Here is a 14,807-nt window from a genome sequence, read left to right as displayed (position 1 = left end):
TTTCTTTGTTTTCTTTTGTTTCATTTTCATCAGTACCTAATCCTTGCTTGGATTTAGCCTGTGAATTTCTCTGCTTGCTTAATCCTTTTGGGGCCACTTGTGTGTGCCCAGAGGGAAAATATTTGACTAATGGAAGCTGTAGTGATGAGAATGTTTTAGGTAGGTATTCTCTATTATTCTACTAATAGTAAATTAATCACTATGATAAATTCTCACAACTATTTGAAACTGTACAGACTTACCTGCTCCATGATCAGTTTAATTACCCTGCTATCAGTGATTCCTGAGTGCCTCTGTAAGCTATCTTCTGTAGAATTCATTTCTATTAGTTATTTTTTGGTTTATAAAGCAGCATTAGACTTAACATGCACTTAGTAGATTGAAAATTTAGAAGTTACTCAGCATAAATATATTTTACAGTTGTACCAGAAAAGATGATCATATTTTAGTATTCCTCATTGTGCTGTGAGTATAAATCCAATACTCATATCTGTCTATTTATTGAATAAATTTATTTTGAACGTTTTCTGTTTGTCAAACACTACTGTAGAAACAAAAAAATAGTTGATAAGTTATATTCAAATTCTTTATTTAGATTATATTTACAATAGATATTTCTAAGAAAGAGAACAATTATGAGGATTATAAGGAAGACCTAACATTAATTTCAAACTGAAAGACTAATTTAGAAATGAAACTGAAAGACTATTACATGTAGTTTTATTTTAGGAGTCAGTGCTTACAATAAACAATAAAATAATTAAGAATTAAGTAGCAGAATGTTACAAGTAAAATTAAAATAGTATGAGAAGAGAAATTTCTTGAAAATCCAGCTATACTTACAAGAAGATTTTTTTCATATTCAAAGTATTAGTTATAGTTGGAAGAGCTATAAGCTAAAATAAAAATCAATACTTACTCAATTTCACTGCATAAACAAAACCTTGTATGTTCCAAAAATACTTAAGGAACACAGCAGACATTTTCCAATGAGCTACGAGCTTAGTTCTCTTTAGAGCAGGGTTCTTACCAGTTGCATTTTCCTTGGAGCAACTCCTGTCTTTGTCTTTTGTCAGGCTGCCCCTCTAAGCAGTTCTCTCCTCGTTCTCTGTTGAATCTTATATGCACCTTAAGGATTTTTAGCCTTTCCCAAGAAAGTTTGTGTCTAAAAAACTATCATAGCTTCACCATTTAATATTTTTGGAGCCATTAAATACGCAAAGCTATGACAAAAAGATGAACTGACAAATGAAATAAAGAACAATGATTGATATTTATGGATAAAACTGCAGAGGTGAAAGAGTTGAGACTTGTAAGCAGTCGTGCTGTCACTGTCATTTAGTTCTCCCTTTTATTTTCTAATTCCCCACCAACTCCAGGAACTGGGCTTTCAGCTGTGATAGATTAGGAGGCCTGATGTGGTGGTGCATGCCTGTCATCACCCACACTTGGGAAGCTGAGGGAGGAGGATTGTCATGAATTCAAACCTGGGCTACAAAGTGAGTCCAAAGCCAGCCTGATCTACAGACGGTCTGTGTCTCAGAAAGACAGACAGATAGACAGACAGAGATAACATTGAATGCCTGTTTTCAAATATTGTCACTCATTGATCTGGTTAGATCATGGAGACACTCTATGCAGGAATATTTATATATCCTTCTCAAAATTATGAAGAACTCCTTTGTTGTACAAACATTTCTACTTCTGTATGCCACCCACATCCTACCCAATGCCTTCGCTGATACCCACAATGCAGCATGCCTACACAAATATTCAAATTAGTCTATATTCATACAGACATTAGTAATAGACAGTTTGAACTACTGTAGTCAGAAACATAAGTGTATGTATTTTAGGAAGAATTGGTTAGTATAGACAAATGTCAGTTAATTTTTTCTGAAGAGGTTTGATATAATCAAAATTTCAACTGTCTAATTATTTTCTCTAGCTACTATTGTTAAAAATGAGCACACTCAGTATTTTTAATTTTCATATAAGAAATTTGAAAAACAAATACTACTCATTCTTGGAGAATGTTCACCTTCTTTTTCCACTATTTGCAATTACTAGAGCTTGGTATCTGGGGATGATTTAGTTACTTTCAAAAAGCACACCCCTTTTTTCATTATAGAACTATAACTCTAAGTTGTGAAAGAATGTAATTCAACTCCATTTCATTAGACAGTGTTATATTTTTAAAATTTTTGTGCTTGATGAAGTACATTATAGAAGAACACTTGAGTCAACATCTAAGTATTTTGGATATCCAATCTTCAGGATGATAGTACAGCGTTTATCTTTAATTTCATATTATGAATATATTTTGCTGAATAAACTAGAAATATTGCTGGGGTTTTAGATCAGTGGCATAAGCACTTTCCCAGAAAGCATGAGGTTACAAGTTCAATCCCTGGTACCACAGAAAGAAAGAAAGAAAGTAAGTAAGAAAGAAAGAAAGAAAGAAAGAAAGAAAGAAAGAAAGAAAGAAAGAAAGAAAGAAAAAGAAAGAAAGAAAGAAAGAAAGAAAGAAAGAAAGACAAAGAAAGAAAAATTTGGCAAATTTTAACTAAACATATATCTGGTGTGATAATTCTTGACAAACATACCCTATAGTTAGTTTATTGTGGAAACAATTGCCCTTATTTCACAAACTGTCTTCATACATCAATGTTCTCATTTTTGTTATTGTTTTGTTTTTGTACCTGTGCTCAAACTTTACCTTACGCTTACCAGGTAGGCACTTACGCCTCTGAGCTGCATCCCTGTCCCTGTGATCTGCAGTTTGACTTCACTAGTAACTGTTAGAATATTTCCACATTAGTTCATACCCCATTACTGTATTTTAGGTGATTATCTGCCAGCCTGGATAGTTTTAAAAAGTTCTAATTGTTGCACTACTGTCAGTTGAACACCTGTCACTCCATTGATTCTCAACGTTCTCTGGCTCTTGACTGTCTTTACATTACCTCTGGAGAAAACTAAAAAATCCAGTTATTTTTCTTATTTTCCACTGTCTCATCAAAGATATACACCTCTTCCGGTTCCTTCCTTCTCACTCTATTCCATATCCTGGAACTATGACATTCATGTAGTCCTCCCCGGTCTCATTTTATGACATGAATAGATGCCATTTTATCTGAATTGTATCCTCAGTGTACCTGAAGACATGAGAAAATAACACTGAAAAATAATGTTACTTGATTATTTACCAAATAATTGCTTTAAGTGACTATTGAATTTTAGCCACACATCTCATAGGTCCAAATCTCAGTTACTACTTTAGATATGAAAAATATAAGCTGGAAGTAAAATTTGCATTTCTGTGTAGGTATGGATGATCTATACTTAGGTCCTTAATATTTTCAACGTTTCAGAATTTTATTTTAAAACTTTGTTTTTTAACGAAGAAATCGCTCAAACTGTATTTTTTTTTCCACAAAGGTCATTTACCTGTGAAGTAACTGAAATGCAAGTAAATTAACTTGTTTGAATAGTAAGAGGCAGAGGGTTTAGTCGGGCTTTTTTTATAACATCATTTTATCTTATGTATGTTACCCCATAAATGGGTACTTCGTACTAGAAACACAAAGTTTAACAATAACAATCTAAAGTTTAATTATATACCAAATAAGTTTCTGAGGTTGAAAAAGATATTCTAATGATCACTGCAGTAATACTTTCAAGTATCTGCCATGCATGAATCAACGTATGTTGAATATGGAATATAAGTTGTATTGATCTTACCTAAATTTACTACGTGATACACATAAATTTACTAGAGTTATATTCTAGAATGCTTTCAAAATATTGTCAATTATGTTTGTTCCATTTATTCTACCCAAAGTAACAAAAATTTTCTAGTGAAAAAGGCCACTTCAATACATAGTAGCATAAATTTGCACGATGGTTCTAAACCAATTTTATAATAAAGCATACTAACTATATTGTTAAAGATAGCTTTGCTGACTACAAAAATGAGCATTTCTTGTTCTCAGTCAAAATGATATTAAGTAGACAAATTGAGTCTAAATATGTAGAATGAGTTTTACCTACAGAAATGTTTTTAATGTTTTTTTTATCATCTTTTACCAAATTTAAATGATTTAATATATTTATGCAAGGTTAATATGTATTGCCATCAAAGAAAATCTCATCATTTGAACATTTCTCCATACTAATATACACAGCATAGGTTCTTTGTCATAGGATATAACTATTTTTTACAACATAAGCAATTATATACGTGTATAAGAATATATGATATACTAATATGTGTAGATAAATATAAATGTAGTATATATTTCATTTTGATTTAACATCAACTACTGAAGAATAGGTACTATTAATTCATATCATAAAGAAAAATTCTTGCTTGGAAAGTATATTGCTCTCAGAAATTTGATTTTATTACTTATTGAGATATACAACAACATGTTAAAGAAAAATTAATCCAATATTTATAGTCACTATTCAGTGGTGTCAATAGATGAGAATTTATTGCCCTGTATTCAGCTATTATTAAATTATATTCAATTATATACGTTAGTAATTATTTTATGAAAAATTGTTTTTAAATACATTTTTTCATCTTTATTAAATTATCCCCTGAATGATATGCTAACCTGTATATTTTCTCTTAAAACCAGACGATTCTTGCAAACTGACTTGTGAAAATGGAGGGCGGTGCATTTTGAATGAGAAGGGTGATGTGAGGTGTCACTGCTGGCCTAGTTATTCAGGAGAACGATGTGAAGTCAACCACTGTAGCAACTACTGTCAGAATGGAGGAACTTGTACACCATCAGTTCTGGGTAAATATTGGAGCATCATGTATATTCAGGCCATGTGCCTATTTTCTTCTGTGGGAAAACCTGACAAATAGTGTCATAAATATAACCTCTATATTTTGATAATGAATAAATTAACATAAATTAAATTTAATGATTCAACCTAAGCAATGACATTTGTTATAAATTCAATATACCATAATTCAAGTCAGAAATTTGGCATCAGTAATGGACATTAGAAAGTATCAACTTTTTACAAGACAATAAATTCATTCTTATAGATATTTGTCCCAGAGTTAGAATGATTGATAGTGCCAATTTTCCAAAACTTACATGTTAATTCCAAATTTAGTGACTCTAATTGCATAGTTTCCCTAAAGATAGAAATCAATTGTTATTGAAAATTGGGTTCCTTTTAAATGTAAGTAAAATATACAAAAACTTCTTATACCACACCAATTATGATCTAAAACTATAGCTATTGTAGGTATTGTGAAACATCTTATATAATGTTTGAAAGTAGACAGTTACTACTTATTAGTGTATACTATATTTCAGATTGTTACTAACTTATGCAACAGAAATGTTTGCAAAATGCTCACTATACTATATATGTGAACATTTCCTACTGATTTTTATTAAATTTAAAATATGTTCCCATGAGAAAAAACAACCAGAATGCATAATAAAATCTAATTTGCAAATTCTGGTATTCAGTACCAGGGACATTATGCAACTGTTGAAGTGCAATTTATGCACATTTAATTTTACTACTTCAAAATGCAAATTTAGTCAGATGGAAAATCAATCTATATGATCCTCATATTCCCTACATGGTTAATTTATATCTTACTGGGAATTCTCACTGTCTCTACTGCTTATGGTTCTCTTTAAAGTGTTTACCATAATGCCAACTAAAATACTCATGTGAAAAGAATTTTCAGTAGAGTACCAAAAAAAAAAAAATCTTGGCAGTTTTATGCCTGTAAAAATTTTGACTGATGATGAACTGATATTTAAAATACTCTAAGTACTTCATTACATTCTGCAAAGAGTATATAATAGGGAGATTGAAATATAAATTTACTAAGATTCTTGGCTCATATTTTTACTTTGTGAAGGGAAGTTAGACCCTGCAGTAGTGTTATTCTATAGAAGTGGAAGATATTGGGGGATAGAGAGAACATGGCGGACAGACAACAGCAACTACTGAACGCTCTCTAAAGGCTCGGCTCAGAGGCCAGGAATGATGCGGACTAAGGAGATACGAACCAGTAGAGATATGCTCTGCTGACTCAGGAACGAACTGGGCTGAGAGAATCCAACTTGGAATACAGTCCTGGCGCTAAAATAGGAACAGAAAAATCTCGGTGTGGAGGCTCGACTCCGCGCCATTGGAAACCGCGGTTTGGATTTCCCGCCGCCTGGCGGCCAGCGCCTCCACAGTGGCTCGGCAAGGAGAGACGCGACCGCCGAGCTCTGGGAACGGGAGTCTGGGAACGGAGTTCCTGCGCCATCGGAAACCGCGGTTTGGATTTCCCGCCGCCCAGCGGCTGGCTACCTCCACAGCGGCTCGGCAAGGAGAGACACGCAGAGGCTTGGGAACAGGAGTCTGCGAACGAAGTCGGAAACGCGACGGACAGGGAGGAAGGCTGACTGGTGGCGAGGTGAGCGAGGAACTGACTCCCTACCGCAGTTTGACTCCAGCAGAGGTTTTTCTGGGCGCGGGCAGTCCTGTAAGAGCAGGGCGCGGTGGCAACTGCAGCCGCACGTTTCCCTCTCGGACGGGATTGGTGAAAGGTGCCTGGCCAGAGGGACGCTGCTGGCGGACTCCCTAGGCTGGCCTAACCCAGATCCCAGAGCCTGACGGTGGCCCTGAGGAGCGACCGACTCCCGCGTAGGCTGCCTCCTCCGCAACTCCCTGGGGCGCAGCGGTGAGCGGGAACAACTAACCAGCACAATTTGATCAAGCTGTGGCTGACAGGCAGGGAAGCCGGGCCACCTGTGTAAGATTACATTTTATAAGGAACAGAAAAATGGGGAAGGGAAGCAACAAAAAAGGCTCCTCGACCCCCAATCCTGAGAATCAGGCAATAGTGGACACTGCACCAATATACATTAAGCGCCATTTAGAGAGCCTCATAGACCAATTCAGGAATGAAGTTATCAATGACCTGAAGCTAGAAGTATGCAGAATAGTTAGAGAAATGCTAAGCACCACCCAGGAAAAAGCAGATGGTGGAAGGGAAGAACAGAAAAAGAGGGGAGAATTGCTTGATGGAGAAAACAGAGAAAGCATTGAGTATGTGAAGCAGGTGCAAAGGGACTATCAAGAAATCAAGAAGTCTACCCAAGACTGGCATAACAGCTTGAAAGAAACTAAGGACAGACTATCTGAATTGGAGGGCAGACTTGAAACATGGGAGAATGAAATGAAAAACTTCTTAAAAATAACAAAGAAACACACAGCAATAATACAAAGACAAGAAGATGATAAGAGGAGCCATAACTTAAGGATTAAGAACATAAAAGAAGAAGTAGGGACACAAACAAGTGAACTACAAAAGCTACTCACAGAAATAATCCAGGAGAATTTTCCTAATTTAGCAAAAGGTAAAGATACTCAAATGTATGAGGCATACAGGACCCCAGCTACCTACAACCCTAACAGAGAAACACCCAGGCATATAATAATAAAAATTCCAGAAATTCAATACAAGAACAGAATATTAAAAGCTGTAAGAGACAAGAAACAGATCACTTACAAGGGAAGACCCATCAGAATTACAGCAGATTTCTCTTCACAAACCATCAAATCACGAAGAGCATGGGGAGAAATAATTCAAGCTTTGAAAGATAATAATCTACAGCCAAGATTGAGATATCCTGCACAACTGTCCCTGGAAATTGATGGAAAAACGAGGTGCTTCCAAGATAAAGAGGAACTGGGGGAATTTGCAACCACCAATTCAACCCTACAGAAAGTATTGCAGGATATTCTAAAAAAAGAAAAATACAAAGAACCCAGAAATAGGGGAGGGGAGGCCACAACGAATGGAGCAGAGAACAAAATGAAGAAGACAAACTGACAGCTACTGACAGAAAAAGAGCTCAACAGAAATGAGACAGAGAAGATTGGATGATAGGAACAGCTTTTTTTGGAGAAAATGACATCTTAATAGGTAATGCTGATTTAGTACCATCTTGTTTTGAAGTCTCATCTAGCTTTTGTTCTTCTGTCTCCAATGGTCTAAACAGGTTGTATCTTATTGGATTTTGCTATGTACGATAGTATAAGAAAAAACCTTTTAAAGACAAGGAGATTATACAGAGACCATTGTTCATTTTCTGTTAGTCGATTCTAAATACTCTATAATGCTGTCATTCTCTTAAATGGATTTACATTGTTTTGATATACTTAATGCTACAGTATATGAAGTTGTACTCAAGGACTTCAGGGAGGGAGTCAATATGGTAACTATTTTTGGGTCAGGATTAGCTGGTGGTGAAACACTATTCTGCTTAAATGGTTATGTTTTGATCTGCCCTGTTTCGCTGTTATGCCCTCTTTTTTCTCAATCTCCACTCCATTATTTACTTTTTTATTTTTTTATCCATTTAATTAAAGGGAAAAATATAGCAGGATATAATATAGTAACCCACTTTGACTTTCTATTATCTCGATTTGAAGCCCTGTATTACTCTCACCATCTTGTTTTTGACTGAGGTTCCTATATTCTGTTTTGCTGGATAGTATCAGGTTCGAAAGTTTAGGCATCAGCTGAGAAGATAATGAGATTCATTATAACGCCCATTCTCGTTGACTTTTATCTACTTTTGAAGACCTACAATATCTCCAATGTTTTGGTTTTGTCGGTTTTATTCTTTACGGTTTTGTTCAATTGTATTACAACTAATGATATAGGCAATTCTATTAGAAATAGCGGGAGGCATTATGGTAACCATTGTTGATCACCTTGTATTATGTTTTTATATTATCTATTATGTCCACCCTTTTGACTTGACCGATTCTGTTCTGTTATGTCACATTTGGTTTTACTCTCTTCCAAAAAAGCAACAAGAACCGTGGGAGCAATGAAACCCAAAATGTGTAATAGTCACTGTACAAAAGAGAGGAAAAGAAAGTGCTCTAAACTATATAACTGCATGTATATTTAAATGTATAAGATAGAAAATGATATCACAGAGTTTTATTGGATCATTGAACAGAACTGTTTGCAGTATCATTGTTGGAATGTCCACTCTACAAGCTTTAATTTTGTGACTTGAACAATTACTTCTAAGATGGCAATATGTAATCCATTAACTAGTGATTTCCTACTGCGCATTTTTTTATTCTGTAAATCTGTATAACTTGTACCCCTTCACTGTTTGTTTTTCTTTCTTTTCTTTTCTCCTTAAATAAAAATTTAAAAAAAAAAAAAAAGAAGTGGAAGATATTACAGTATAGGAGCATTTGCTCTATAGGCAAATGACAATACAGATTCACAAATGCTTGTGTGGTTTGCACTTCAGTAGTAAATATACTATTTCTTTTAGGGAAGAAAATTTCTTGATAAATTAATTATTTGGAGATTTAATTGCTTCATTACTAATGATTTCTCATTAAAAGAATATAGTATATGTATTTTAGCTAGGTAACTTATTCATACTTTTATTTAGAAGTATTTGAAACTATAGGTGTATGTTCAACCTGCAAAAGATTTACAGGGACAAATCTGTAGGATTTGCTGTTGGTTAATGGAGCCTTATCGTATATAGGTACAACTCAACTTTCAATGTTATGTTCAAATCATCTCTCCTGACCTCGGTTCATTCCTGAAAATTATATCAACTATATATGCCCAAATATTTAGATCTTGATTTCCATAGATGATACATGCAGGGAAATTGCGTATCAGATCTATTAATTCAACCAGAAATATGACCATGTAATTTTTCTTATAGAATCTAGTAATTAATAATATGCTATCCAATTACAAAGTATTTTTCACTTTTAAAAATCTGTATTTTTTTAAGGTTTGTTTCATATTGTAGATCGTAGAACCTCATTAACGCTACACAGATGTTTATTTGTTAAACAAATCCCAGTGGGCAACTCATTGATTTGTTCACTGTTGGTGTACTTACAGTTAAACCTTTTGGCGAATTCCTATGTGGATACTATATAACTAAAGTCTGGGCCAGCTTTAATTATAATTTATAAGTTTATGGCAGTTGAACAGAACAATAATTATTGAACAAAGGAAATGTCACACAGTTTATTAAAAGCTCACATCTGAGAGATGTAATTAAAAATTTGCATGTAGGAATTAGTTTTCATTCCTAAAACCTTTTTTATTTAAAAAAATGAACACTAAAAACAAAATATAGGAACTCTATAACTCTATAACTCTATAACTAAAAACAAAATATAGGAACGTTCATAAAGAAAGTTAAAACAATGAAATATTTTGACATTGATTTTATCAAGGTTCTACATAATTCATTTCTGTGTCTTTCTTTTTCAAAGATATACTATGATAAAATTTGGGGGAAAATGAATAGAAGACAGTAAAACACAATATTATTTATTCTATTATTTACTTAGATGGTTTTGTTTAGTTTTGTTTTGTTTTGGTATTAGGCATTAAACTCACCATCTTGTGTTTGTCAAGCAGTTTCTTATGCCGCTGAGCTATATCCCGCACCTTCATTCTATTATTGAAAACAGAAATAATTTAGGAAAGTTTTATGCATCATAGATACCAAGACATGTATGCAATTAACTGTATTTATAGGTAATGCCACATTATGAACGTTTATTCTTTGTTCATGCTGTATGATATTTTTCTTATAGCTCTATAATTTAGATTTTTCATGTTTCTATCAAAGTGAATTAGGACTTCACATACAGTTGAATTCGATGAGTCACCAGGAAGGATTATAAATTTGGGTTAAAACCCAAATACTACCACTTCTAAAGCTTGAAATTATGCAGAAGGGAAGACACACGTTACTTTGGAAAGTGTGAAAACAAAGACAGAACTGGCTAGCTTAAGAGGTGATGGTACAGTTATGGAAAGCAGTCATTCAGCATATTTTTATTGAATACTGAAGGGATGTAAGGAGAAGAAAGCAGAGGCTCCTTTGACAGATCTTTGTGCCTTGATATCTAGGAAATTTTGATACCGAGTAGTTTTTCTAAAAAATGAAGCAGGAGTATGAAAGAGGCACTTATCGTGAAATGAGAACAAAATCTCTCTGCAGGAAGAAGGGCCTTTACAACATATTTCATTGTTTCTATTAAGAACTCAGATGATATATTTGCTCAAAGATCTTGTGTATAATCTCGGTGCACCATGAAAATATGGCAAAACGCATGGACAGAAAGTTCTAAAATTACCAATTTACTTAGGATGTAAAGCACACAACCAATCTAATGATAGCTCTATAAGGAATGGAACCTATGGGTAAGCTGCCGTTTTCGTTTTTTTCACTTTTATTAAAATGAGAGCTGTTTTTCATGTAAATTAAGTGTGATATTCTCACTACTAAACATAGACATTAATTATACTTGAGTACTAAAAACAAATGTTTAGTTCTTTTTTTAAGAGTTCAAGAAAATATGTAATGACATTAAAAACAAAAAGTAGTATGTAATTTAACATGTGAGTGAATTTAGAATATATAATTCTGCAAATCATGCAGAAACAATCAAAACATAATGAGAAAGTTGGACAAGGCAAGGATGACGTTCGTAATTCGAGAAGCAAGATATAAGAAAAAAGATGTTAAGGGAGCAAAGTATCACTGTTCTTTTACTTTAAAAAGTCACTTTTAAAGATATCTCCCAAGTATCAAAAAATAATAAAGAAGGAAATATTAAAAATGTCAATTTAACTTTGGGGAAAAGCCTTAATTCGCATTGTAAATATATTTGATATTAGATGTATAAAAGAGAAACTTATTTAAGTGTAATCACAATCACAGAATAGTTAACAGTATATAAAAATGTTTTCATTGTACTTTAAAAATAAAAAGAACACTATGTAAACTATATAAATATGGATTGCATAGGGTGAATTTTTAAATATAAACTTTCTAAATCAATAATACTTCTTATATTTCTATATAGAGACATTTTCCTTAATCAGCATTAATATAATAAAAGGAAAATAATTTCTACATATTAGAATAGCAGTAATTATTTCTTTCAGAAACAATAATAATATACTGGCTTTTTATTAAGTGCAGGGTTTGTTCTCTATCATTGAATCCTCGCAGCAAATCTATGAAAGAGTAAATAAAAGCACCTTTCTAATTCCCCTGCTGGCTTAATAAGTCACAGTTACTGGTTCATTTGGACCATATGGTGAGAGAATCCTACATTGTGCAGCCTTACAACTCTCTAGGCTAATGTCACAAGGCTTGTATGAGCTTACCTGGATTCTCAGAAGAGTTTAAAAAAAATACTTCAATATCATTTCCATAACGTTGACTGAAAATGAACTTTCCAGAAGTATAAATAGACTGTGACCAATAACTTGAAGCATGTCAGGATATATTAAACAGTTCCTACAAGACTACTTGGTAAAACCCATGGTTCTTCTCTTACTTTGTCAATCTTTGCTGAATAGTTTGATCTAATCTTTGTGAAACCAAACACAATTTTTGACAGCTGTAGTCAACTTGTTAAACTGTGTATAAATGGGTGCTCACTTTCAGTCTAAGATATTAATCTATTAAGCAAAAAAGTACAGTGTCAAATTTGCTTACCAAAGAATTAGGAATTTTTTTAAAGTATTGACAATATTTTGAGGATCTATGTCTGAAGTCAAGGCAGATTTCACAAAAGAGAGTATTCACGGGACAAGATATCAGGGGACAATTTTTAATTGTAGTTTTTTAAGTAACTGAATGATGCTGTGGGGATTTGTCCTAGATTTATCTCTATTCTACACAAAGGAATACCAATGTATTTGTTTTTCAAATACTAAGCAAGTTGTAAGAATTGTGTCACATTTAGATGGTGTTTTCATAGAATATTAAACATGAACATTCAAAAATGTGTCAATGGGTATATAATAAATATTACGATTTGCACTCAATGTGTTAATCACATTCACTGAAATAAACCATGATTATATGCTTATAAAATTAGTTATGTATCATATGTCATAAATGGGCCACTTTAACCAATGACAGATAAAGGTTAAGAGAGGCATGGTGGATATAGAAAAATTAACAAGAAATCAATGCCTAATTTAATAAAACCAGATCAATAATAATCAGTAATATGTGTCTACCTTATAATCATACTAAAAAGCACTGTCTCATGGAAAATTCAGATGATATTGGTTCTGCTAGCATTCTTTTATAGTTGTTAACTACACATTCTCAGACATTGTGTGCGTAATAAAAAAGTCATAATGCATTTAACTACTCTTGAGAGGAGATGTCATTTTGCCTACTTTAAGGTATTTATTCTTACTTCATAATGATAAACAGCACTTTAAAAACAATTTATCAAAAAAATACAGCTTTTAAAAAATCACCAGTATAACATTGTTTCTAAAAATGTCAACATAGTATAGTTTTACCATTCAAGCAAAAACATTACAATTGTATCTTTTCTATGTTCTTTATTTTTAAGGTCTACTTTTTTGAATTCTGTATGCATTCTAGATATCGATCCTTTAGGAAATGGCAAGGGGTTTTTTTTTTTGTTTGTTTGTTTGTTTTTTGTTTTGTTTTGTTTTGTTTTGTTTTGTTTCTTTCTGTAGGTTATCTCTTTACTCGCTTGGTCATTTGATGAACAGAAGCTTTTTATTTCACCTGATTCAATTCATTGACTAGTGCAGCCTAATTAGGTATAGTTGTGTTTAAGAAGTACTCGCTTGTGCCTGTGTTTTCAAGGATTTTACCGAGTATTCTCTTGAGTCTTTCCATTTTAATATCTAAATATTTGATTCATTTTGATTTGATTTTAGTACACTGTATGACATGTGGATCCAGGTCTAGTCTTCTGAATATGGATAAGTAATTTTCGCAGCACCATTTGTTCCAAAGAGTATCTTTTCTCCCAGGGTATATGATTGGCCCTTTTGTAACAATTTATATGGCTGAAGGTGCTTGCAGTATATGCTGGATCCTCTATTATGTTACACTGACCAATAAGCCTGTTTTTGAATCAGTGCTATGCTGTTTTTATTATTGTAGCTTTCTAATGCAATGTGACCTTCAGGATTGTAAAGTCTTCTGCTTTCTGTTGTGAGTCAGGATTGCTTTTGGTTATTCTGGGTCTTTTCTGGTTCTACAGAAATTTTAGAATTATTTTTTCTAATTCTTTAATGTGTGTTGCTGGTGTTTTGCTGGGGATTGCATAAAGTATACATTGTTTTTAATAATATGGAAGTTTTGACAGTATTTTTTCTGCATAAGCAATAATAGTAGACACCTTTCCATTTTCTAATTTTCAGTCTCTTTTTAGGAGCAGCATAATTTTTGATACAGAGATCCTTCACTTCAAAAATAATTGGGACATTGAAATGCAAAAACACTTCACAGAAAATGTGCAGATATCTAAGCATATGAATAAATCTTCAGTATTTTTGGAAGTTACATTAGTGAAAATCAAAACAACATTGAGATTCTATCTTACTTATAATGAGTAGTTATCAAGGACTCAAAATAGTGGGATATTTGGTGGCGGGGAACACTGCCATATAGTGTGTGGGAATATAAACTACTACACCTACCATGGGAATTAGTATGGAGATTCTTTGAAAACTAAAAATAGAAATTCCATTCGACACAGCTATACCTCTTCTGGAAATTTTCCTTAAAGAGTTATACTGTCATATTAAAGTGATATATGAATACTTTATGGATATATACTTTATATATATGGGATACATATACAATGGATATATATGAATATATATATGAATATATGTATACATATACATAAAGTAGGATATATTTGAGTGATTTGTAGAAAAATAAATAGATCTGGAG

At 33.1% G+C, this 14,807-nt stretch overlaps 1 protein-coding gene across 6 annotated transcripts in view; it reads left to right on the top strand.

Moving 5' to 3' along the window:
• Lrp1b (LDL receptor related protein 1B) overlaps window positions 1-14,807 on the top strand; it is a 1,703,137-nt gene that overhangs the window by 1,621,987 nt on the left and 66,343 nt on the right. For 5 of the 6 annotated variants that reach the window (XM_063259028.1, XM_063259024.1, XM_063259025.1 and 2 more), the window contains 2 exons: window positions 34-159; window positions 4,647-4,811. In XM_063259028.1, coding sequence (XP_063115098.1) covers window positions 34-159; window positions 4,647-4,811 — 291 coding nt within the window. The remainder of the gene's footprint in view (window positions 1-33; window positions 160-4,646; window positions 4,812-14,807) is intronic. The other variant, XM_063259026.1, reaches the window with a different exon arrangement.

This window comes from Cavia porcellus, unplaced genomic scaffold (assembly GCF_034190915.1).
Source record: "Cavia porcellus strain 051 isolate PalLab524CR breed Dunkin Hartley unplaced genomic scaffold, mCavPor4.1 scaffold_12, whole genome shotgun sequence".
NCBI classification, from domain to species: Eukaryota; Metazoa; Chordata; class Mammalia; order Rodentia; family Caviidae; genus Cavia; species Cavia porcellus.
This window is presented reverse-complemented; position numbering and strand designations above follow the sequence as displayed.